The sequence below is a fragment of the Sycon ciliatum genome, chromosome 1 (genome assembly GCF_964019385.1).
Source record: "Sycon ciliatum chromosome 1, ocSycCili1.1, whole genome shotgun sequence".
Taxonomy (NCBI): Eukaryota; Metazoa; Porifera; class Calcarea; order Leucosolenida; family Sycettidae; genus Sycon; species Sycon ciliatum.
In genome coordinates, this window is record NC_088643.1 from 54,942,469 (window position 1) to 54,964,452 (window position 21,984).

Below are 21,984 nucleotides of genomic sequence, written 5' to 3' on the forward strand. Positions count from 1 at the left end.
CCGTGCCGAACTGGCCAGTCATGATTATGACTATTTTTCTGCAATTGCCCCCTCCCCCTTCCCCCTCCCCCTAAATCACACCACTTTCTGACTGTTTGATTTTTGAAGGGCGCCGACGGAAGTCCAGGACGTGTCGGCCGCATTGGAGCTGTTGGAATGACGGTGAGGTTATGGGCATGATGGAAAGAGATCATTGTTACACTTCAATACATGTGGTGTGTATAGAACATTATGCTATTCTCCATTTTGCTTTTTCCGAAGATTTGCGAAGCACATAATGATATGTCTCACTATTGTGACTTTGTAATTCATGGAAGCGTGTAACCCCTCACAACTTGATCCTGTTGTGATTTACGTATTTGACATGTTGCCATCCACAGGGACTCGAAGGCCTGGTGGGAACAACTGGCGAAGCAGGACCAACTGGCCACAAGGGTTCAACTGGCCACCAAGGTGCACCTGGTGACTCTGGCGTCAAGGGCAGGCAGGTGAGGCCAGACTTTAGCTGATCATGTTACCATCTACATGTGTTAGAAGATGATTCAGATGGCCATTTATGCAAGTAACGTTCCTGCTACAGGAGGTTTCCTTTGATTGAGTCAAAGCATCATGCTGTACGCCCAAAACTACAAAACACCAATACCTTGCAACTGTACCACCTTCCCGTGACTGACGCTTGCCCAGTCCAACCTACCAGCATAGCTAAGTACAGGCAGGGACCAGTAAAACCTCCATACTATAGACGTAAGAGAATGAGTCTCACAAACTTTGTGCTGAGACCACGCTGTGCTGAAGCATGTTCATGTTGTGCTGAGACTTTGTTGTGTGGTAACTAGAGCATATCTACAATTAGGTTAGAATCAAAGTTGATGTCCTGGACTAATTGAACTACCCAGTGTCCATAGTTTGTGCGTCATGCTGGTCTGTGCTTATTGAGTACTTGAGTACTTGACTCATGCTTTTCATCTCATTGTGTGTACTTTGCCGATTGAACGCTGTAGGGTGCACGTGGCAGTGATGGACCATCTGGACGTCCCGGCAGACAAGTACGTGTCCATCGTTCATGCCATATTGTGATGTGTATACAGCCACAGATAACAGCCTGCTTTCATATCTCCTTCTTGCTGCGGGCTTTAGTACAATGTTGCTGTGTGATACGCTGATGTGTCCAGGATCGCTCTGTGCGCAATCTCCGCAAAACTAGCTGGTTGAACCTGAGATTGAAGCTTCTTCAAACATTTCCAGTTCTTTGCATGATGATTTGTGGTCCCAAATGCACTACACACACAATTGTATTTTTCCTTCATTTGCAATAATCCAGCACATCACTCATAACACTACTGGGCTGTACTACATGTCTACAGGGTTCTCCAGAGGCAAGCAGGTGTCAATCAAAGTCTCTTACTTATTATTTCATGTTCCATGCCTCTTTTTCAGGGCCCTCCTGGTCGTGACGGTGAACCAGGCTCCCAAGGTCGACATGGAGTTCCAGGCATTGACGGCAAAGATGGAAGACCTGGTGGACCTGGATCCCTGGTAAGGCCATGTCGATCAACATTCAACTTCTTAGTCTAGTCCCATCGTGCTTTTCTAGCAGGGCTTTGTACTACAGCTTGTGAGTAGTGACAACAGTTGGCACACATGGAAGACCTGTAACAGAGCTCTGCTAGTGTCAACAATTTGGCAGGTATTGTGTTGGCCACATTCCACACAGTCCCGGTGCTGTCAATTACAATGTGAAGCTATTTCCCATAAACTGCCAGTGCAAACAAGTACGGTGCGGCTGCTTTTTACATACACTGCGCTCTGTACAATATACGCTGCTTCAGTCTATTAGCATTGCAATTACATGTACAGCGGATGCGTGACCCTTGGGCATTTGACATGGCGTTAAGCACAGTGCTATCAGAGACTCTTAAGTTCCGTTTCTTTCTCACCCTCTGCTAACAGTTATAGTGCATCTTTCATGATAAGTAGAGAGAGAGTGTGCTCTTGTTCTCCGTGTCATCCAGGGCAGACGAGGTGAAGCTGGCCCATCTGGACCAACAGGCGAGCAAGGAGTCAGGGTACGGTGTACTGTCAATGTTATCTTTGCTTGGTGTGTGTCACGGTATCCAACTTTTAAGTTAAAAGTCTTATATCTTCTCTCTATCATGCATGTTCTGGTTGCTGAGGAAATTTTGACTTCAAAATTTGTTTAGAAATGTGTCTCATTGAAAAGTGAAATGTAGCACAGGGACTAGCTAAATTCTATGTTGCTTTGTACCATGTATTCAGGGTGACCCTGGAGCAGACGGAACCAATGGACGCAATGGACGAAACGGCGACAAGGTGAGTAACTCTGAAATACACCTAAGCCTGAACCGGGCTGAATCCTGTCACCAGGACATGTCATAGAGTTCATGGTGCCCACACTTGACATCACCAGCTTAGCAGCACAACCATAATTTTGCAGGGGCGACGGAACCACTGTCCGGTTGCTCGGGCCATGACCGGACCGACTGCTTGGCCACCAACCTATGTTAACTGGTCAGGGAGTCATAATGTATTCGCCATATCTTACACAACGTATGAAGGACTAACCAAAACGTGCTTTTGTCGATCCTGTTTTGTGTGTTATACCCTCGCACTGTAATACAGTGCCGATGTGCAATAAAGACAAGCTTAAAGCCGCTTCCAGAACTGTTCATAACCTTTTTTCTTCGCTTCGTGCAGCATGTTTGTATGAGTCGATAGTCAGTGTTTTGCTTTGGTGGCAACATGTTGGTACTGGGCATCTCGGTCTAGTAAAATAGAGCCGAAGTCAAACAGGTGTCTAACTTTTGCTGCTGTCGTTTGTTTGTGTGTGTTCAGGGCAAGAAGGGTGACGCTGGTCTAGTCGGTGACCCTGGTGCAGCTGGCCCATCTGTAAGTCCACAGTGTTGTGCGCTGTCTGTAGGAAGGTATTTCACAGGGTTGTGCTCAGTCTATGGGAAGGGTTTTGCACACAGGGTTCCGCCAACCTGAAACCAGTGAATCCCAATCAAAAATGCAATTTGCTGAGATGATGCCAAGTCATCACAGACTTTCTTTAGTTATCACAGACTTTCCTATGAGTCTTTATGCTGTAGATTCAGACAGTGTTGCCATGGGCTCAGTATATCCACTTTGTCATAAGTTTCTTCAGATTTAGAATGGGAGGCCAGGCACGGAGCTCTTCCTTGAATATATGGCGAAAGTTTTGAAAGCCAAGTTAAGCACCCCATCCGATGATCGACCTCATAGCTTTGCTTGAATTATATCTGTAATTGTGTCTCAGTGAGCTTGGTAGGAGATGATGGTGTCATTTGCTGCGGCACCGCTGCTGTAAGATGACATAAGAATAGCAATGAAGACACTCCTGCAAGTTACAAAGCTTCTTGCATTGAACTCTTTATAATTATATATATGCAAACAGTACGAATAGGTGGTAGCGACTTCACGACTTGTTAGGAAACAGCCAATTAATTTTAAATGTGTTTTTTTTGTTCATGTCCTTACCTTAAGGGAGAATCCGGTCTCAAGGGTCTTCCTGGTGCTTCTGGAAATCCCGGAGGACCTGGTGAGAATGGACTCGCAGGTGACACTGGCTCTCAAGGACCCCAAGGCTACAAAGTATGGTTTGTTAGGTGTACAACTTGAGTTGTGTGATTGCAAGCAATGAGGAGGTTGTGCTGACGCCTCCGTGTCGAATCGTGGATGCACCGATGTGTGTGTGTGTGTGTGTGTGTGTGTGTGTGTGTGTGTATGCGCATATTATTGAGTGGCATTCGATTTCCAGGTGATGCCAAAGCCATTTATAGAAAACGGTTGATGTAACCTTCATTTTCATTTTCTTCCAAGTCGACCATTCCACTCACTACTTGCTTCTCCTTTCTTTGTTTCTCGTGCAGGGAAATTCCGGTGCTAATGGACGCAGAGGAGTGAAGGGAGAGCGGGTAGGTTCCTAGTATCTTTCAACCTGGCCATGGCGAATACTTGTAAAGGACTTATCGTTCAGTGCCGAGAGAAATGCATCATTCTCATAGTTATGTTACTCAATCTCCGGACAGCTAGCTGGTTCGATCTTGTAAGATCTCGTCAGTGGAGCTCACAGATACTGGCCGAACCGAACGCAATGAAGTCTAACGAACGGCAAAACATGTTTAAACTGGCTCAAAACATCACAGTCAGTCGGACTGCAATAAACAGTCAGACTGCAATAAACACAGTGAGCGTTGCACTAGGGCAGGCAACTTTGACACATTTTCATAGCTAGATATCTGCGTAATCTTCCTTTTAATGATTTTAATGGTCCGCAGTGCCATGCAATGTGAGATCAATGTCCACGATGTGTACGAGATGTATTTTCTCCCACACAAGTGTTAGCTTTGCACTAAAACCTACATGCTGCGTTATTCGTGTGCCTCATCACAGGGACTTCCCGGAAACGACGCTTTCACTGGACTGAACGGTGCCCAGGTAAGTTCTTCTTTGTTGCTGTGGAGAACATGGTAAACCAGGAAACAGGGAAGAAAGCCACGATGGAAACAAAACGATGAATCTGTAGAAGTACTCGTTTATCATGGTGGACATGTGCATTGTATATCATGGTGGACATGTGCAAGCAGTTTCTAACAATTGCTAGACACGTTCAACATGTTATGTCCTTATCTCCGTCAGATGTTGATCGATTATGTTTACTTAATATCACTTGTGTCATGTTTACCTCTTGCCCCGGTTTTAGGGTGCAACAGGACCAGGTGGACCACAAGGACGACCTGGAGAGAATGGCGCCCAGGTAAGGAACCCACCCTTTCTAAACGCGGCTTGATATGATAGACACATCTACGGAGGCACTTGCTGTATTTTTCTTTTGTAAGTGCCGTATTTCCCCGATTATAAGTCGCACCCCCACTTTCAGGTTTGAGCCGTTTTGATATATTGACTTCAGTAGTAAGTCATGCTCGATTGTACGTCGCACCCCTTTTTTACCCTCGATTTTTTGTGTACAAAGGTGCAACTTATGTTCGGGGAAATACGGTACTTGTACACGTATGAAGCTCAGACTGACGTCAATCGGAATCTGGAATGTATGCCTATCAGCCAGTTTGCAGACTGGAGCAGTACAGAAAATATACCCAATGCTGTGTTGGGCCCATGATGACTCAAATAACTTAGTGACACACACACACACACACACACACACACACACACACACACACATATGGCATGATAATGCGCATAACTCAAGTGGTCCATCTGCTGCTGCTGTGTGTTGAATGTTGCAGGGTCTTCAAGGTGCTGATGGCCCGCAGGGAGACCAAGGCAATCAAGGTCCTCTTGTAAGTAACATGCTATCTGTTGAGTTCTCCTACACTGTGTGTACAACTTGATTGAAGATACTTCGAAATACAGCTAGATCAGCCTCAAGCATGTCAAGCACCGGAATGGGTTTATATGATACAACCGGCTAGGTACATTGGTCTCTGACTGCAGTGAAAATTCAGTACAACATGGATTTACTTAACAATCGGTACCTCACAGCCGAGGAACTAAATTGACTGCGATGCACTGTGAAAAGTATGTTTGAAATATCCAGGGCCGCTGTGCCTGTTCTACTTTAGTTGTTCTATTGTTTCTGCTTTCAATGACTGCACATCCACACCACTATAACTGGGAATGAGCGGGCGTATTCAAACCTTCCCAAAACTATTCTGCAGTGCACTAACATTAATTTTGTGTCATGCTGAAATTTGACCTGTGATACATTGTCAATTGCAGGGACCCGTCGGTCCAGAAGGCAGTCAAGGCGGAGATGGTGCACAAGGAGCTCAAGTGAGTATTGCTAGCAGCCAGTGATCTGTACATCCCCTGTTCTGCCGCTGCATCCCCCTGTTCTGCCACTACATGGTACGGTTCTTGGTGAAACGTTGGATTGGTGATGAAGTCTACGATAGCTAGCATCCAAGCCAGGGGGGGGGGTGTTCTAGATGGTTTCCATAGGGACAGCAAGCTGTTTCCATAGGGACAGCAAGCTGTGCTCTCTGAATACACTAGACCAATGACAACACTTCACATGCTTAATAAGAACACTAGCTGAACCTCCAAGGCGCATTCTTTGCACAAGTACAGTACTTGTCCAGCACCCACGGGGCGTTTTTAATAGTCTATGGAAAACACAGGACAGGTCTTGTGCTGTAATCACATTGCTCGGGCCTGTGGTAGGTAAACCGTTCAGGGGCGTCGGAAAGAGGTAGAAAGTGGTAGGGCTCGACAGTCGGAGGGGGTGCGGGGGAAACCTCCTCCGGGATTTTTTTTCCAAAAAACACTCAAAATACCTCTCTCAGAGGGCTTCCGAAGGTACGAAGTCATTAAGGATAACAAAGAGACCGACTACGAGTCATGACGCATACATGCCATGCAGATCCGTAGTCGACAGTCTAGTCACGTGTTACACGGTGCAGTGACCTGACTGGTGCACCGGTGACGGATCGCGGCTCACGATCATGCGTGGTCATGTACAAACTCGATACCCCAATTTTTTACACCAGATCTGGACGTTCCGCGTGGACCACCTGGAGCCAAAAGTGGTACGGTTCGAGCCGTACCAGTCGTACCGCTTCCGACGCCCCTGCCGTTCTTGTCCAGTACCTCGCACATGACGCTGAGCTGTTGCAAATACAGGCCCTGGCAATGACAGGCAATGGAGCAACTAGTCACTAGACTGCTTATCACACTCTGTGTTTCTGAGTATAATATCGGTAATACTTTTCTGTTGTGATTAACGGTGTCAGAAATTCTCACTTTTATCAAATGCACTGTGCCGTGCATCATGTTGATTTTAATTTCACTCACTTTTCTTCATGTTGTAGGGAGTCCAAGGCGATCCAGGCAGAAACGGAGTACAAGGTCCGGATGGTCCCGCTGTAAGTAATCCTACCCTGACTGTATGATGCCTCCTTCAGGTCCAGACTGGTTGCTGTGTGTACTACCTGTGCATTGCCAAGTCTATGTTGAAGTGGAGACCTCAGTATGTGTCTGTATGTCTCTATGTGTGTGTGTGTGTGTGTGTGTGTGTGTGTGTGTGTGTGTGTGTGTGTGTGTGTGTGTGTGTGTGTGTGTGTGTGTGTGTGTGTGTGTGTGTGTGTGTGTGTGTGTCTTGACCTATGTGCATGCAAGTGTGAGCATACATTACAATTATTACTTGTGTCACTAACATAGCATTGCTCATTATTGCCTTTGGCAATGAGTATGTTCCCTAGGGCGGTATATGAGTGTGTGTGCCCGCGCGCATGCCTGTGTGTGTGCGGCGCGCGCACGTGCACATCCATTGATACAGATAACGTACCTTGTATGGCCACCCGCTTGGACTTACACTTGTTTTAAAAGGTGTGTGTTGTGCTTACTCTCTCACCTCTGTCACTAACAGGGCAATCCTGGTGAAAACGGTATCAAAGGACTACCAGGAAATCCTGGCGCACCTGTAAGTCTCATTGCCTGAACGACAGGTACAATTGCAAGGCTGTCTCTCACAAATGCCGCGCAATCTCGAAACTTCGGCTGTGCGAAAAGCCTACCCCTGCGGGTATTAAACCGTTCTTTCTCCTGCTTGTAACTAGTGTGGAGTAACTGGGACTAAAAATGAGAGCTGTGTCAATGCTGTCATTTTCTTCCGTTCTGTTGCAGGGCAACGGTGGAGATGCAGGACAAGCCGGCCCAGAAGGACAAAGAGGACCACGAGTATGTTTGCTACAGAGCCCACGGGGCTATACTTCTACCACAATCAATTGTCTTCAAAGGGCTAAGACCACATAATCGTCATTCATCTGCTTCATGTATCTTGCTAGCTCAGCCTGTGCTAGGTTTGATCATTTTCACAATTTATTGGAAATGTGTTTCTTCAGTGTTAGTATTATCAAGAGTCCATAACCCCAAGAGTAAGCAACTGGGGTCGGGCTGATGTAGGCCCACTGTGCGGCGGAATTTCAACATTACGTCATGCCGTTGAGGCACAGAGGACAAAACTTCGCATTCCGCAGTGCTTGGAACCAGGGAGTAGTACAAGCCCAACGAACGTGTACGCCATTTTGACGTAATATTGGAATTCTGCCGCGCGAATTCCCATGCACAGAGTTGCACACTCTTGGGGTTATGGAATCTTGGTATTATAATTATAGCAGTATCATCAAATATTGACTTTTAATAATTATAAGGGTCAGTTGAGGAAAAATGAGCCGAGTAAAAGACTTGACAATGCCGAGCGTATGTTTGGCTGGTTTGCTCATTTTTTGTGTAGGGAGGCCCAGGTACACCAGGCAGTGCCGGACTTGAAGGACAACAAGGACCTGCGGTAAGTACTCCTTCATGCTTGACTTAGCTAACCACTCACCACCTGCATGTATACCATGAAGCTCTTATCAAAACAGCCGGCTACGATTTTCCACACAAGAAGAAACGACCCTGAACATTTCCTTTCACCCTGAACATTTCCTTTCACTCTGATACTAGATCGGGGAAAGACATTGTGCTTGTCCCGGCACTGAATTCACTCTCCACATTCCTAATAATGCAGTACCCGGCCCTGATTCACGACTCATTCCTACTGATGTAGTCAATGATTGGACACAGGCGTGTTTCCCTGGGCACCCTTTGACTTTTCTGGGTGAAAGATGTAGCGAAGGAAAGAATGAGCAAATATGCCAGGAATGTATATAAGAACCACTCATAATTATACTATCATAATATGATCTGCTTATTCAAATGGAAAAAAAACAGGTCAATGATTTTGATTGAAGTCCATGTGGCCACCACTCTCGGACGAACGGGTATTTCCTTTGCCCCAATGCCTGATAGAGGAAGGCGATGGGCCGGACTTTACAGTTTGCTGAACATAATGGTGATGTTTGGTATGCATTACTCTTTCACAGGGTGAACCTGGCTTCGACGGCAGAAATGGTGAAAATGGACAGCGCGGAGAGAGAGTGAGTTGATTGGTAGTTAATCATATCTCGGTGAAGTAATTTGGCCTTCTAAATTTTGCTTATCAAAATCTACTTGCAGTGGATGGGAACAAATGATTGAGTATCCTTACGTATTATCAGTGTGATGATTCTGACAAAGAAGGCAATAAGCTCCACTGCCTTTCAGCATCTTATGCTATCTAATGCATTGCATCTACTGATATCAGCCATTTCGTGCCAGTTTTCTTCTTGAGAATGTTTAGGATACACTTCAAAACTAGAAAGGCATCACACTCGGATTTGTTGCCTGCTTACTTTCTTTGTTAGGGAGCTCCAATACGTCTCTTTCGCTATTAGCCAGGTAGTATTATAATGCAACAGAGCTGAACATTTGCATCAGCTTGAAATCAATTTCTAACTGGCTACTTTTCCCATCATTGTCTGCATGTGCGCAACAGGGTCCAAAGGGTGACAGCGGCGCTAAAGGTGCAATTGGTCCCGAAGGAAGTCTAGTAAGTATTATTGGCACAACTAATTGTTTGTTTGTTTGTTTTCAGTTTCAAAGATAGGGGCAGCTGAGCTGTAGTCTTCTGTTCCCCTTCTTTGTTTTCTCTCCGGGCCTTTCCCATAGATACTCTAGCCCCCCGTGTGTGTGGCATGGCTTAGTCGGAAGATTTAACCGATGGCCATTTTGACATGTGTACAGTGCTTTGTACACATCCAATCAATAAAAGTACAGTCTGACCTCGCTTATCCGCTCCTCTTTTATCCAGATCCCTCGCCATCCGGAAGAAAATCGTTAGTTACCGATTTACACCATATAGGATGCATACATACAGTATGTGTGTTTGATTATCCGGTTCCCTCGCATATCCGGATATTTTTATGGAAAAAACGGATGTGTGCAGTTAACACATTTGATTGAGGTTTGAGGAAGTTGTAAAGGGAACAACTTGTCTGAAGAAAAATTGGCTATCATCAACAGGACTTAACCAGCGACCTTCTGTAGTGGCCAATGATGCTCTGCTGCAAAGCCACTGTGCAGGAAATCTCAATGGAGACTGTTTAGGAATTTCTTCAGACTTTGACACGACCACTTGCTGTGACACCAGACGGGCGGTGGGGCAAAGCCCTCACTATACCCCCCCCCCCCCACACACACACACACATACACACACATACCATGTACACCCTATGCTGGTCAACAATTGGGCGGCGCTTATCACGCAGCAGAATGAGTTTGTTGTAGGCTGAGTACGTTGTCATCCCGTCAAAGCTCAGCTGTGTACTCGGGTCGTCCTGCAGTAGTACACTTACATTGCGGTAGTTGTTTCAGTGGATACCGTACACTGAATACAATTTACTTTGAGTAATGAGCTTTGATGGTGATCATGCCTCATGATGAGCTTTGATCATGATCATGCCTCATGATGATTTCCTGATAGGATGCATGTGTATACTATTTAATTTCATGTGATATTCTTTGTGCTGTAGGGAAGCGGTGGTTCAAACGGAGAGAAGGGAGTCCGTGGAGATCGTGGCCCAGGTGTAAGTGACGAAAAAGCAGCATGCAATTCTCTAAATTTTGTGATTCCTTCATCTTTCCTACCTTGACCAGTAACATTTTTCAGCTTGTATACATCATTACATGCTCTAATAATGAACTCTTTGTAATACTTCGAGGTACGCATATGCACACGTACCTCTTTAACTTCATAATCTGTTTGCTGAAAGTACTGTCACATTTTACAGGCATTGGCACATTTTGCTGTGAAGTTGGTGTTGTGTGAGGGGCCGAGAGCTGAGGTATTTGCTACCTTGAGGAAGGGAAGGTCCCTGGCATTACACTGTTAAACCGAAGCTCGAAACTCCCATAATCAATTTCTGCCGGAATGTACTTTGTGTGGTTGTCACAGGGAACATAACAATGTACGAAATAGACAAGATGGAATTTAGAGAACTCTCACAGCCAGTCAACCAAATCGACAGCCGATTCATATGTCCTAAGGTCCCGAGCTGAACGTATTTGAACTTCAAGTGTGTCTGTGTGTGCATGCATGCATGCGTGTTCTTCCCTAGTTGTGTGTGTGTGTTCCCGCACATGTACAGAGGTATTTGTTGTTGCAAATTCAACCGTTTCCCTTGCACATATGCTTACTGTGTCGTCTCTGTGTAGGGAAGAAATGGAGGTCTCGGCGCATCAGGTGTTAGCGGACCCCGTGGACCACCTGTAAGTATACTCTTAGCAACAAAGCATGCACCAAATCACGAACAAGAATAGCCACAATTCAAATTTGCCTTTTGCATTATGGTTGCATTAATACTTGATTTCAAGCTTATCTAAAGATTCACAAGCTCCATTGCAGTCATTTTCACATTACTTTAATCGATCCGAACGCTCGCGCTTGGTCTCTCCGCCGCACAAGTCACTTCCAGTTCCAGTTCAACAATTTCCAATTCCACTTCCAGTTCAACAATTTCTTGGGCCTGGCCCAGCATCACACTATAGCAATAATTCACCAAGTATGAGCACACATCTTTTCTTGTTTGCGTGCCAGGGACCCAGAGGAGGTGATGGACGGGACGGTAACAAGGGTGAAAAGGGAGTCAAGGTAAGACAGCCTAGTGAGGCAAAGTATTGTCAATATCCTGCAAGCCTGCTGCAAGTGTGCATCGGTGCCATGCATCTTTTTGTCCATTCGTTCCCTTGTCACCACTACTTTTTGCAAATCACGGTACATTGTATACTGTGGATAAATAGATTTTGATTTGAGGAAGACGAAATTGCACAAAGAGCACACTAGCCACTGCATGCGTACTGGCAAATCCAATGAAGCATTGCAAAACATCAGTCTTCATAATCAGTGCCATGAGCAGCAGCAAACAAGAAAATTGATATATTATTTAGTTTAGAATACAGTTGTACCGTGAATAGTACGTGAACAATCTTGATTTCAAAAAGTTCAGTTTTTGGAACGTGAAGATATGGTGGAATTATTGCCTGGTGTCACTGATTTTCTCTGTGTAGGGTGAAGTTGGAGCCATGGGAAATTCCGGTTTTACTGGTCAGACCGGCGCCAAGGTAAGTTGCAACCAGACACAATCTGTTTGTTTAACCTGCCGGCAATGTGTGTCATGCATCATCACGATATAGATATAGATATAGATATAGATATAGATATAGATATAGATATAGATATAGATATAGATATAGATATAGATATAGATATAGATATAGATATAGATATAGATACTGAAGTATGTTAGTCTACAAGTCTACTACATGTAAGTTCTGAGTAACTTTAGTCCATTTCCGGTGGCTCCATTTTTGGAACGCACACGTACATCAGTGTACTTACTCTCCGGTAGTTTTGTAAGAATTTTCACCTACAACGCAGCGATTTGCATAATTTTTGTGATAGTTCCTAAGCCGTGATAGAACAGGATTGAGGTAAAGGAGTTTGAAGGCACATGCCTGCAATTCTTTTCTCCTCGGCACATGTCCATTAGCCCTAGATGGGGGACACCAACCTCGCTTCTAACCCTAAATAAACTGGTGCACATATGTCCTTTGTCATTAAAATTAATACTATCAAACCGGAATACCTGGTGACAGTTCAAACGCCTTCCTGGTTTACTCCTGTTGAATAGGGTGCACGTGGCCGAGACGGACTGATGGGAAATGACGGACAAGATGGCAATCGCGTAAGTACGGCTGAGAGGTGTTACGCTGTGGACATCTCTCTCTCTCTCTCTCTCTCTCTCTCTCTCTCTCTCTCTCTCTCTATCTATCTATCTATCTCTCTCTATCTCTCTCTCTCTCTCTCTCTCTCTCTGTCTTTCTCTGTCAGTGCCACAGGGTCTCTCCCACTTGATGCCCATCACGTAGTCTGTTATGTATTTTTCTCTCTCCCTCATCACTTCCTCTGGTATTGATAACTTCACAATCTCCTTTGTCGTCCCCGTTGAATTGTGAGTCCTCACAAAAATTGCATTTTAGAAGCTCGACATGAAGCAATTTAGTCTTCTAGAAGAGAATATCACCTTGTCTAAATGAAGCAAAGTTCACTTTGTTAGTGCATTCTGCCGCAGAGTTTGTCAGTTGTCTGGTCTTACCGGACTTTTATCTGAACTTCACGTACAACTCGTTTGTGATCCTGTCCTTTATAAATACTTTCGCTGCCGCTTCACAGGGTATGGTTGGACGTGCTGGTGACTCAGGCGCCGATGGATCCACAGGCCCACAAGTAAGTTTGTAGCCTGAGTATCGGCCATTAGATTAGCATTGTCTGTTCGGCCAGTACAAAACTTGCATTAAACGTATCATGTACTGGGGTCCATGCAACGATGACTATGCACATCAGACCGGCACTACTTGGCTACAGGTGAAAGGCTACTCCATCCCTTTGCGTCATGACCAGTACTCTGCGGTTACTCCTGGTACAATGTACCGTGATATTCGTTGATGGACATAACATTTCCTTGATCAAATCTAAAATCTAAAATTATGGCAGTGAGAAAGCGGATATTTGTCAGCAGTGCCTATGGTTGTGGAGACATTGGCACAGCCTAAGGAATTCTGCTCGTTGTTTGATGCTGTAATGGTTGACTTCAACTGTGCGCGTTGTGATTCTTTGAATGTTCAGGGAGCAACTGGCTCCGCTGGGGCTAAGGGCAGCAGAGGTGTCCGTGGACGCGCTGTAAGTTCCAAAGCTCATGGTAGTGCGTGTGTGTGCCTGTGCCTGTGTGTGTGTGTGTGTGTGTGTGTGTGTGTGTGTGTGTGTGTGTGTGTGTGTGTGTGTGTGTGTGTGTGTGCGTGTGCGTGTGCGTGTGCGTGTGTGTGTGTGTGTGTGTGTGTGTGTGTGTGTGTGTGTGTTCTCAGACAAGGTTTTCAAAGTCCTCTGGGTCTGGATGAATTTCACTGCAGGATTTCTTTGCTTGGTCTACATGAATACTATGGGATGAATTTGGGTACCTCAATGCTATACTCAGCTCATCTAAATACACACTGAACCACTCATTACATGAACTGCAACTGACCACAGTACACTGTGTACATGCCAGGTTCAACTTTTCAAGCAAGGCATAGTGGCTCAACCACAGCTGCATGGTTAGAGCATCTCTAGCCTATAGTGTAGCAAATTACCCTGATTGGAATGGAGTCCTGGTGAGGACAGTACATTTGTTCTTCAGACTGTTTTGCCTTTTCGACATCTTTAACTGATGGGTGTTCGACATCCTCAACTGATAAACAATGTCTGACTGAGGCCTTCTCTTGATTGCTTCTGCTGATGCACAGGGTGAAGCTGGTGAAGCTGGCAAAGCTGGGGAGCCCGGACGCAGAGGCAAAGTGGTATGCTTGCCATGCACATGCAAACATTCCAATAGCCTCATATAACAACTTTGGTTTCACAGCTACTGAGAGTAAAGAGATGATATCAATAGCGAGTATTGGAAATGCCGATGAGCACTGATGTTTTTGTTTGTTTTTTTCCGAAAAAGCAAACCTTTTTATCCAACTAAACGGCCAGGAAGCGGCACAACCTTAATTTTGTCAGAAACTATGTTTCATTATGCAACTACCAATTGCATTCTTAAAGTATAATGACTGTGTCATCACTCTGTTCTTCAGGGTCCTCCTGGATTTGAAGGCACCGTTGGAATACCTGGCCCAGTTGGACCAAGAGTAAGTATGGAATTTAGACAAGCTGATCATAGTTCGAAGATTGTGGTACAGTCTACGTGCCATACAACCCGATCCTAACTTCATTTGCAGGCGCTACAAAGACCTTTGAATGTGGCATGCCGTTGAAAACCCGATACGTGCTTTTTCAATCAACAACTCCTCATATTCCAGCCTGCATGGCAGCTATATGAATAGCTTTATGGAAATTTGTGTAACGGCTCCATGGATCTGCACTGATGTTCCGTTGCAAATTACTATCTCCACATATTCTCCCTTTTCCATTTCCTCAACCTATGAATATAAGTATTATGTCTGTCCTTTTTTCTGATGTACAGGGTCTTGCTGGAAGTCTCGGCATGGCTGGAGTCCCTGGCAAATCTGGAGAGCAGGGTCCCTCTGGCCCAGCCGGACCAGACGGCATCGTCGGTCCACCAGGTCCCACCGTAAGTTTATTACAATAGTTGTGAGGTGAAATGAGCTTAATGGTCCCAAGCATAGCAATAAATGATGCTAAATATTGGCTCATCTTTATAAATACCTAAAGGCTGGTAGTCTACGAAGAGGTGTACGCAACAGCCGTCCCTGCCAATATCAAATTATCCTTCTTCTGGACCCTACTTGAAAAGATATGCACTTCCCATTGAATTGTGCCAGGCCATGCTGGTGAAAATCACATCATGGTGTCAATGGAACTATATCAAGGTGTACGGAAGTGGTTCCTTGAATGTATGCCCACGTGTACATGACTTGATTACCTGTGTTTACTATGCTACCCTAGGGTCAACCTGGACGTGACGGCTCAAATGGTCAAGACGGTGACAATGGTGCTCCTGGTGAATCTGGTGGCCGCGGTGCACCTGGAAGCTCCGGATCGTCCGGATTCCCGGTAGGCCTTACTTCCGTGCTTCAAACCACGATCAAGGATATTTGCCTCTGTGTGCATGTGTATGCATGCGCGTGTGTGCATGGGGGGCGTGTATGTGCATGTGTGTGTGTGTGTGTGTGTGTGTGTGTATGTGTGTGTGTATGTGTGTGTGTGTGTGGGTGTATGTATGTGTGTTTACGTGTGCGTGATTGTGTATATATATATGCGTGTGTGTCCAACAAACAACACGTCAATTCTTCTATCGTTGATGTAAAACCAGTTAAGACTATTTTCCCAGTTCCTCTACTTTTCCATCCCAAACTGCTGTATTTATGCAAGTGATGGTATGTGTGCTCTGTAACTCACAGGGCCGCCAAGGTGAAGACGGAGCTCCTGGAGAGAGAGGTGACAATGGAAACCCGGTAAGATTGCAATTTGCTTTTTTTGTTGCCAATCTTTCATGTTACTTTAGTACAGATGCGGCAGTGCCCGTGAACTCACTCAGTCCTTCCGTTTTTGTTCCTCTCGCTTGATCAGTCTTTTAATGTACATTTAAGGGGAGTTGCTGCCTGTAGATAAATGAAATAGCTCACCTCTTTGATTATCTGTTAGCGGCCTAGTGAATCCAATAACATACTCTGTGAATATGCATTCACTAAAGCCAGGGTAAGAAGACTACTGTCTGGTGGAAATCAGTGATCAATGACCGGTCGAAGAGAAATAATAGTTTGTATAGGTATCATGTTGCTCAATACTCACTGGTTGGTGGATTGTTCTTTGTCTCAGGGAGAGATTGGTGCTGAGGGTGACCGTGGTGAGTCCGGAGCCGAGGGTCTACAAGGACCCTCTGGTGAACGAGGCGGTGATGGCCTAGGTGGTCCCAAGGGAGAGAGGGTAAGTTCTTCTTTTCCAAACGTGTTCCTCCTTACCCGACGATATAGTTCTTGCCCCCCCCCCCCCGCCCGGCCCCCTGATTGAGCAGTTCTTCATCTATGGACTGTGTAGGACACAATGGAAGTTCTTGATGTGTGTAGCTACCGATCACAAGCAGTTATGTGAAGAACCGTTCGAACAGGGAAGACAAAAAATGAATCAGCATAACGTGGATGATGATAGCTTGAAACTAGTTGCGGATTTTCCAAATGTTATTTGAACTGCATGCCATGCTTGATATAGTAGTCGTGTATGGTAGGCACTTACTGACTAGCTCATCCATTACTGTGTTTTTGTCCTGTCCTGTTCCTTCCCAGGGAGCCACCGGCCCTCTCGGACAAGCTGGACCAAACGGGCCAGATGGAGCCGACGTAAGTAGCACTAAAATGGTTGCTATCATTGTTTTGCACATACTCCGGTTTGATTGTTGTTATTTCACCTTACCAAGGAACTTCGATTTTGGAGTCCGAGATCATTTGTGAGACCGTAATGATCAAACTAGAGAATGTACGTTAGTCTGTAAGGGGACATAACACGATGTGTAGACACCTGGATACCAGGTATAATTGGATTACACGGCAGTGGGATGTTCATGGTACTGTCCACATTACTTTGTTACAATTGAGCAGCTACATGCATCATATGAAGAACCTTGGAGGCGGGTGTTTGAAATAGCAGATGTTTACAAATTTGAAACTCTTTGTTGTGGATTTTGTCCAGTGACCAACCAGACGACTGATTGCAGAACATTGTTTGTGTGTCCATCCTGAAAATCATGACTCGTATCTTGAATTTCTGTTTTCTACTCTCATTGTGCTGTTATCTACAATGCTACTTCTTTGTTGGTTACAGGGCATGGCAGGTGTAGATGGCATGCGCGGAGCACCGGTAGGTTACCACACAATACATTAACGCACTCTCCACATACAGGCATGCACCCGGCTCAGAACACATTGTTTTCTGGTTGGCATATCAGGGATATTGGGCGGAGCAGCTGGCGTGCATGAGAAAGACAGGTCGGCCTGCTCTGCGCAGGAGCTGTGACCCGGTGCACACATAGTGTGTGTGAGAGAGAGAGACAGACAGGTCGGCCTGCTCTGCGCAGGAGCTGTGACCTGGAGCACACAGAGTGTGAACGAGAGACGGTCGGCCTGCCGTGGGCAGGAGCTGCGACCGGTAGTGATTGAAATGAGCCAGCTGCGGAGATAGACTGCCCTCACCCGATATAAGTATATTGACAAGAGTTGTACTGACACTGTTATTGAGGAAATTATGGTGACAGTGACGGAGAGATAGTGATCCCCAGTCGAATGGGGTTGGGAGGGAAGGGGAAATTGACACTGACGGACAAACCAGTGAACAGTCAAGTCGTCAGAAAGCAAAAGTGACAAAGGAGTCTATTTTCTCCTTCTCTCTCTCTAAAGCAAGATTTGGAATGCATGCGTGGGAGAGTGGCGCGCGCTGCGCATGCGCATGTATAGCAATGACATCATAATCAGATGCATGATCATCAGACTAAGTATGAGTGGTAGATGCTCCACGTTCGTTAACAGGGCTTAGCGCACACGCTAAACCACCATATGTGTGCGTGTGTGCGTGTGTGTGTGTGTGTGTGTGTGTGTGTGTGTGTGTACGGTGAACGTACGTGTGCATTGTGTTCATGGGTGTGTTCACACTTGTGTGCACATACTAGTGTGTGTGTGTGTATGTGTGTCTGTGTGTCTGTGTGTCTGAGTGTGTGGTGTGTCTGTATGTGTGTGTGTCTGTGCATGTCTGTGCGTGTATGTGCGTCTGTGTGTGTCTGTGTGGGTCTATGCAAAATATTTTCTGCTCGCACCTTCATTGACATGCCTATGCCTTCGTATGTTTGATTTGTCCCACCTGAATATAGGGTTCTGATGGAGATCCCGGACTACAAGGCCCTAGGGTAAGAATAAGAACTGTTGATATGACAGCGCATCACAATTGCCCAGAACCATTTTGTTCCTCAAGCTCACAAAATGTGCAATACCAAAGAATGTTGCAGCTCAAGATCACAGCAAAAGTCTAGGCAGCCTGTAAACAAAACAGTTGAAAGGCGTAATGCATCTGCCTGCCTGCAACCTGCAACTGAAGCACCTAATGCATCTGCCTGCAACTGAAGCACCTGGATGCTAGAATATTTTCTGAATTTTCCTCAACACTCAGTTCCACAGAATTCCTCCAAGTCAATTTTCATGAGTTATAGTCTGATGTAACGAACCAATATCAATCAACGAGTGGATGAGTAATCTGCTAACCTCCGTATAGCTGTATTGGCTAGGGAAATTATGTACGCAAGGTCTAGCGCTGATTTCAAACTTCGAATTTCCTTTTCGAATACTCCTGAAGAACTGTAGTATAGGTAGACTGCATTGGAATATTTCCCTACCGAGGTATACCCGGAGAGATTCGCAAACCTAAGCATTCTGTCTGTGTGTGTTTCTACAGGGACAAACTGGCCCGCCCGGTGATGGCTGGATCGTGTCCGACAAGGGCAAGGGAACATCATCAGTGAGTTGTGGCGCTTTTCTGCAATACCAGAAATCTCTAAGTAACTGCTGTCGCTACTTTGTATCTTGGCTTTCCTGTATTGGTGGCAATGCTGCAACTGAGCACAACACATTATGAAATGTGCTTGTACAGTGTATTGGCAGCAATATGTTGCTGCTGTCACTACTTCTGCAACCCTAGTATGTACTTCAATACTTTTCTCCTGTGCCTGGTGAGCATGTTGATAATTTGATAAATTTCTTTTTACCCCATTTTCCCAGGGACCATCCACCAAAGGCAAGGGTGGTAGCACAAACTACGCCAGCGTGGACCAAGAGTTTGACCAGGTTGTCGACGACTTCTCCTGCTTCTTCACGCCCAATGGTAGTGCCAGCTGCCCAGTTCGATGCTGCTACGACCTGTTCCAGGACTATCCTCACTATAGCTCAGGTGAGGACAAACTCGGTGTGATCGGTGGCTTTTTGCACGAGAACGCTTCGCCGGCCCCCAGCCTTTCTTCTGCATTTCTCCACTTCAGAGTGTTCTGCTAACCTGCCTTTCTCACTGGAGAATACTGCCAGCGGCTGCATTGACGACATACACGTTCATTGTCCAGTGTCGATTTGCACTGCTTACATGATAGATGTGCTTACGAGTAGATAGCTTGATGAAGCTGATGGCAAAGGAGCCCAAACCAGGTGCTTATGTTGTAACTGAATGATGGGAGGCAGGATTTTTACCAATTTTATTGTGCACGTTTGTAACTGCATGCACGCATGCGCACGCACACACACACACACACACACACACACACACACACGTGCACATGCACACAGTGACACACACACACACACACACACACACATGCACATAGTGACAGAAACACACACTCACGTTCTCTCTCAATCTCTATTGCAACCTGAATCTCTCATGTGTTCGTACAGGGTACTATTACACTAATCCTGCTCTGTCAAGCAAATCAGATGCCATACTGACAGAGTGCAACAAGGATATTGACGAAACTTGCATCTTCTATTCTCATGAGGTGGGTAACATTTGTGACAAGAAATTTTCCGCTTGGTGTTTTTTTGCAATTTCAAATTTGGACTTCACGGAGTTTTTTGGCAAGGAATATCATGAACTAGAACCAGAAGTGCACTTCATTTCTGCACCGAATTATCTCCTCTCCTCATGGATGTTAAACTGCCTGATATTCTCAAAGTGGTAACTCCAGCACTACACACTTTGCAGTCTATTTTTTTCCTTTTGAGGCTCCAAAGGTTCTGAAGTTTCCTGCATCTTCTGTCTCGTTTTGAACAACTGCAGAATGCGACTACCACCATGCCATACACGCAGTGTGGTTGTCTTGGAAACGCCAGATGCAACATTAAGTGCTCGAGCAGACCACCAATTGGCACACAGCTGAAGCTGAAGATGGCTGATGAGTCCACCCTGGAGGCTGGAGCTGTTGACTTCAGCACATCGGAGGTCAGTTATTGTAGTATGAAAGCCGGAGATGAGTAGCTTGTGTTTTCGTTCGAATCACACTAGAGCATCACGGTTTCCTCCTATTGTGTCCATTCTCACAGGTTTCTGATAAGCATTAAATGTTTTGCAGTGATTTTCATCTTTTGTGACATTTGAAATGCTGAAATTTTTTGGAAGCCACATGCACTGGGGCCACAGAAGTCCCCGCACGTGACGTTATGGTTGCCGTGATATGGGATGTGAACATCTTTTTGATTGCTTTCCCGTCTGTCTGTGCTGTCCTTGTTGTAGAACACACTCTCGTTCGATCTTGCCGGAGACGCCAGCATGTTCCCGGTGCTGGACTTTGGACTCGACACAGTCTGTCCCGATGACAACACGGCAACAGCTCTTTGTGACCGCTATTGCTTCCATTGAGTTGAAACAGCTGACTCACTGCGCAACCACCTCAAACCGCTCTAGAACCTTTAGTAGCTTCAACCGAGAAGTGAACACGGAACACCTGTTGTTTGCAGTCGCTGGAGCCACCCACACAGCCGCAATCCGCATTGCAGCTTTGGGCAGCTCCCCGGCTAGCCTGGCATCACACAGTTATCTTGACCTGATTTAACTTGTTCCCGGGCACACTCGCTCTCCCTCACATGCTCACGCATACAATACACCGGCACTCTCTCAAATAACTATGCACGCACAAACAGTACTGTCCACTCATCCACCCGAACTGCAAACTCTCACGTCTTCACCCATGCACCCGCATACATCCAGTCAGGTCTTTCATGAACTCCTAGAGCGTATCCATCGGTATCAGGATCATCCGTGAAAGCATCTATGAACACTCCTGCTGTCTCATATGCACATATTCGCACACGAACACACATGTCCGCATCCCGTCATCGAGAAAATCTGGCTCCACTGAGCTCGCTCTGCTTCGCACCGAGGACTATCCCGGTGCCATTGTTTGTGTCTCGTACTCATCAGGTCCTAACCAACTACCTGCCACAGTTTCTACTTATTGCTTTTGTAGGAAGAACCTAATCTGATCATGCTCAACATTGGCCATCTCAATTTGTAATATACCTAAGAGATCGATGGTGGCTGACTGTATTCCCTGTTTAATACTTCTCATGGCTTAAATGTCCTACAACTAACAGCGTAGCCATAGTACAAAAGATGCCATTGTTTTGGCATTGGCGTCAATCTGCTCCTATCATCTCCTCTGTGCTTTTTTTTGTCCTCTGCTTGTCGGCTATTGCTTTGATCCGCTACTATTTGTCGCTAATTTCTGAACGAAAATCAGAATTTGGAAACGTGTACGCCGTTGGTTTAGTTTAGACCAGGGAGTCGTACTCAAACGTTTGCACGGTGAACATGACGTCGCCATGGTTACGTGGAACTTACAAGACTGGCCACAACTGGCGACTCGAAACAGCTATAACCAGCCGGTCAGGCCGAGTAGTAATGACTCCGATAAGTACACGGTCATACGAACTAATCGTAAGCTCTCTCTCTCTCGCTCTCTCTCTCTCTCTCTCTCTCTCTCT

The 21,984-nt window shown here is 45.7% G+C and overlaps 1 protein-coding gene across 5 annotated transcripts in view; it reads left to right on the plus strand.

Annotated features, from left to right (window-relative positions):
• The window catches only part of LOC135831091 (collagen alpha-2(I) chain-like), a 62,352-nt gene extending 40,598 nt beyond the window's left edge, over window positions 1-21,754 (plus strand). For all 5 annotated transcript variants that reach the window (XM_065343347.1, XM_065343348.1, XM_065343351.1 and 2 more), the window contains 40 exons: window positions 109-162; window positions 381-488; window positions 1,002-1,046; window positions 1,438-1,536; window positions 2,013-2,066; window positions 2,278-2,331; window positions 2,854-2,907; window positions 3,526-3,633; window positions 3,912-3,956; window positions 4,435-4,479; window positions 4,745-4,798; window positions 5,289-5,342; window positions 5,782-5,835; window positions 6,873-6,926; window positions 7,430-7,483; window positions 7,687-7,740; window positions 8,297-8,350; window positions 8,928-8,981; window positions 9,419-9,472; window positions 10,455-10,508; window positions 11,137-11,190; window positions 11,519-11,572; window positions 11,989-12,042; window positions 12,612-12,665; window positions 13,154-13,207; window positions 13,607-13,660; window positions 14,260-14,313; window positions 14,593-14,646; window positions 14,982-15,089; window positions 15,425-15,532; window positions 15,880-15,933; window positions 16,298-16,405; window positions 16,762-16,815; window positions 17,297-17,332; window positions 18,336-18,371; window positions 18,914-18,976; window positions 19,237-19,405; window positions 19,900-20,000; window positions 20,282-20,443; window positions 20,735-21,754. In XM_065343347.1, the coding sequence (XP_065199419.1) occupies window positions 109-162; window positions 381-488; window positions 1,002-1,046; window positions 1,438-1,536; window positions 2,013-2,066; window positions 2,278-2,331; window positions 2,854-2,907; window positions 3,526-3,633; window positions 3,912-3,956; window positions 4,435-4,479; window positions 4,745-4,798; window positions 5,289-5,342; window positions 5,782-5,835; window positions 6,873-6,926; window positions 7,430-7,483; window positions 7,687-7,740; window positions 8,297-8,350; window positions 8,928-8,981; window positions 9,419-9,472; window positions 10,455-10,508; window positions 11,137-11,190; window positions 11,519-11,572; window positions 11,989-12,042; window positions 12,612-12,665; window positions 13,154-13,207; window positions 13,607-13,660; window positions 14,260-14,313; window positions 14,593-14,646; window positions 14,982-15,089; window positions 15,425-15,532; window positions 15,880-15,933; window positions 16,298-16,405; window positions 16,762-16,815; window positions 17,297-17,332; window positions 18,336-18,371; window positions 18,914-18,976; window positions 19,237-19,405; window positions 19,900-20,000; window positions 20,282-20,443; window positions 20,735-20,860 (2,763 nt within the window). In that variant the 3' untranslated portion in view covers window positions 20,861-21,754. The remainder of the gene's footprint in view (window positions 1-108; window positions 163-380; window positions 489-1,001; window positions 1,047-1,437; window positions 1,537-2,012; window positions 2,067-2,277; window positions 2,332-2,853; window positions 2,908-3,525; window positions 3,634-3,911; window positions 3,957-4,434; window positions 4,480-4,744; window positions 4,799-5,288; window positions 5,343-5,781; window positions 5,836-6,872; window positions 6,927-7,429; window positions 7,484-7,686; window positions 7,741-8,296; window positions 8,351-8,927; window positions 8,982-9,418; window positions 9,473-10,454; window positions 10,509-11,136; window positions 11,191-11,518; window positions 11,573-11,988; window positions 12,043-12,611; window positions 12,666-13,153; window positions 13,208-13,606; window positions 13,661-14,259; window positions 14,314-14,592; window positions 14,647-14,981; window positions 15,090-15,424; window positions 15,533-15,879; window positions 15,934-16,297; window positions 16,406-16,761; window positions 16,816-17,296; window positions 17,333-18,335; window positions 18,372-18,913; window positions 18,977-19,236; window positions 19,406-19,899; window positions 20,001-20,281; window positions 20,444-20,734) is intronic.
• Window positions 21,755-21,984: the final 230 nt, after the last annotated feature.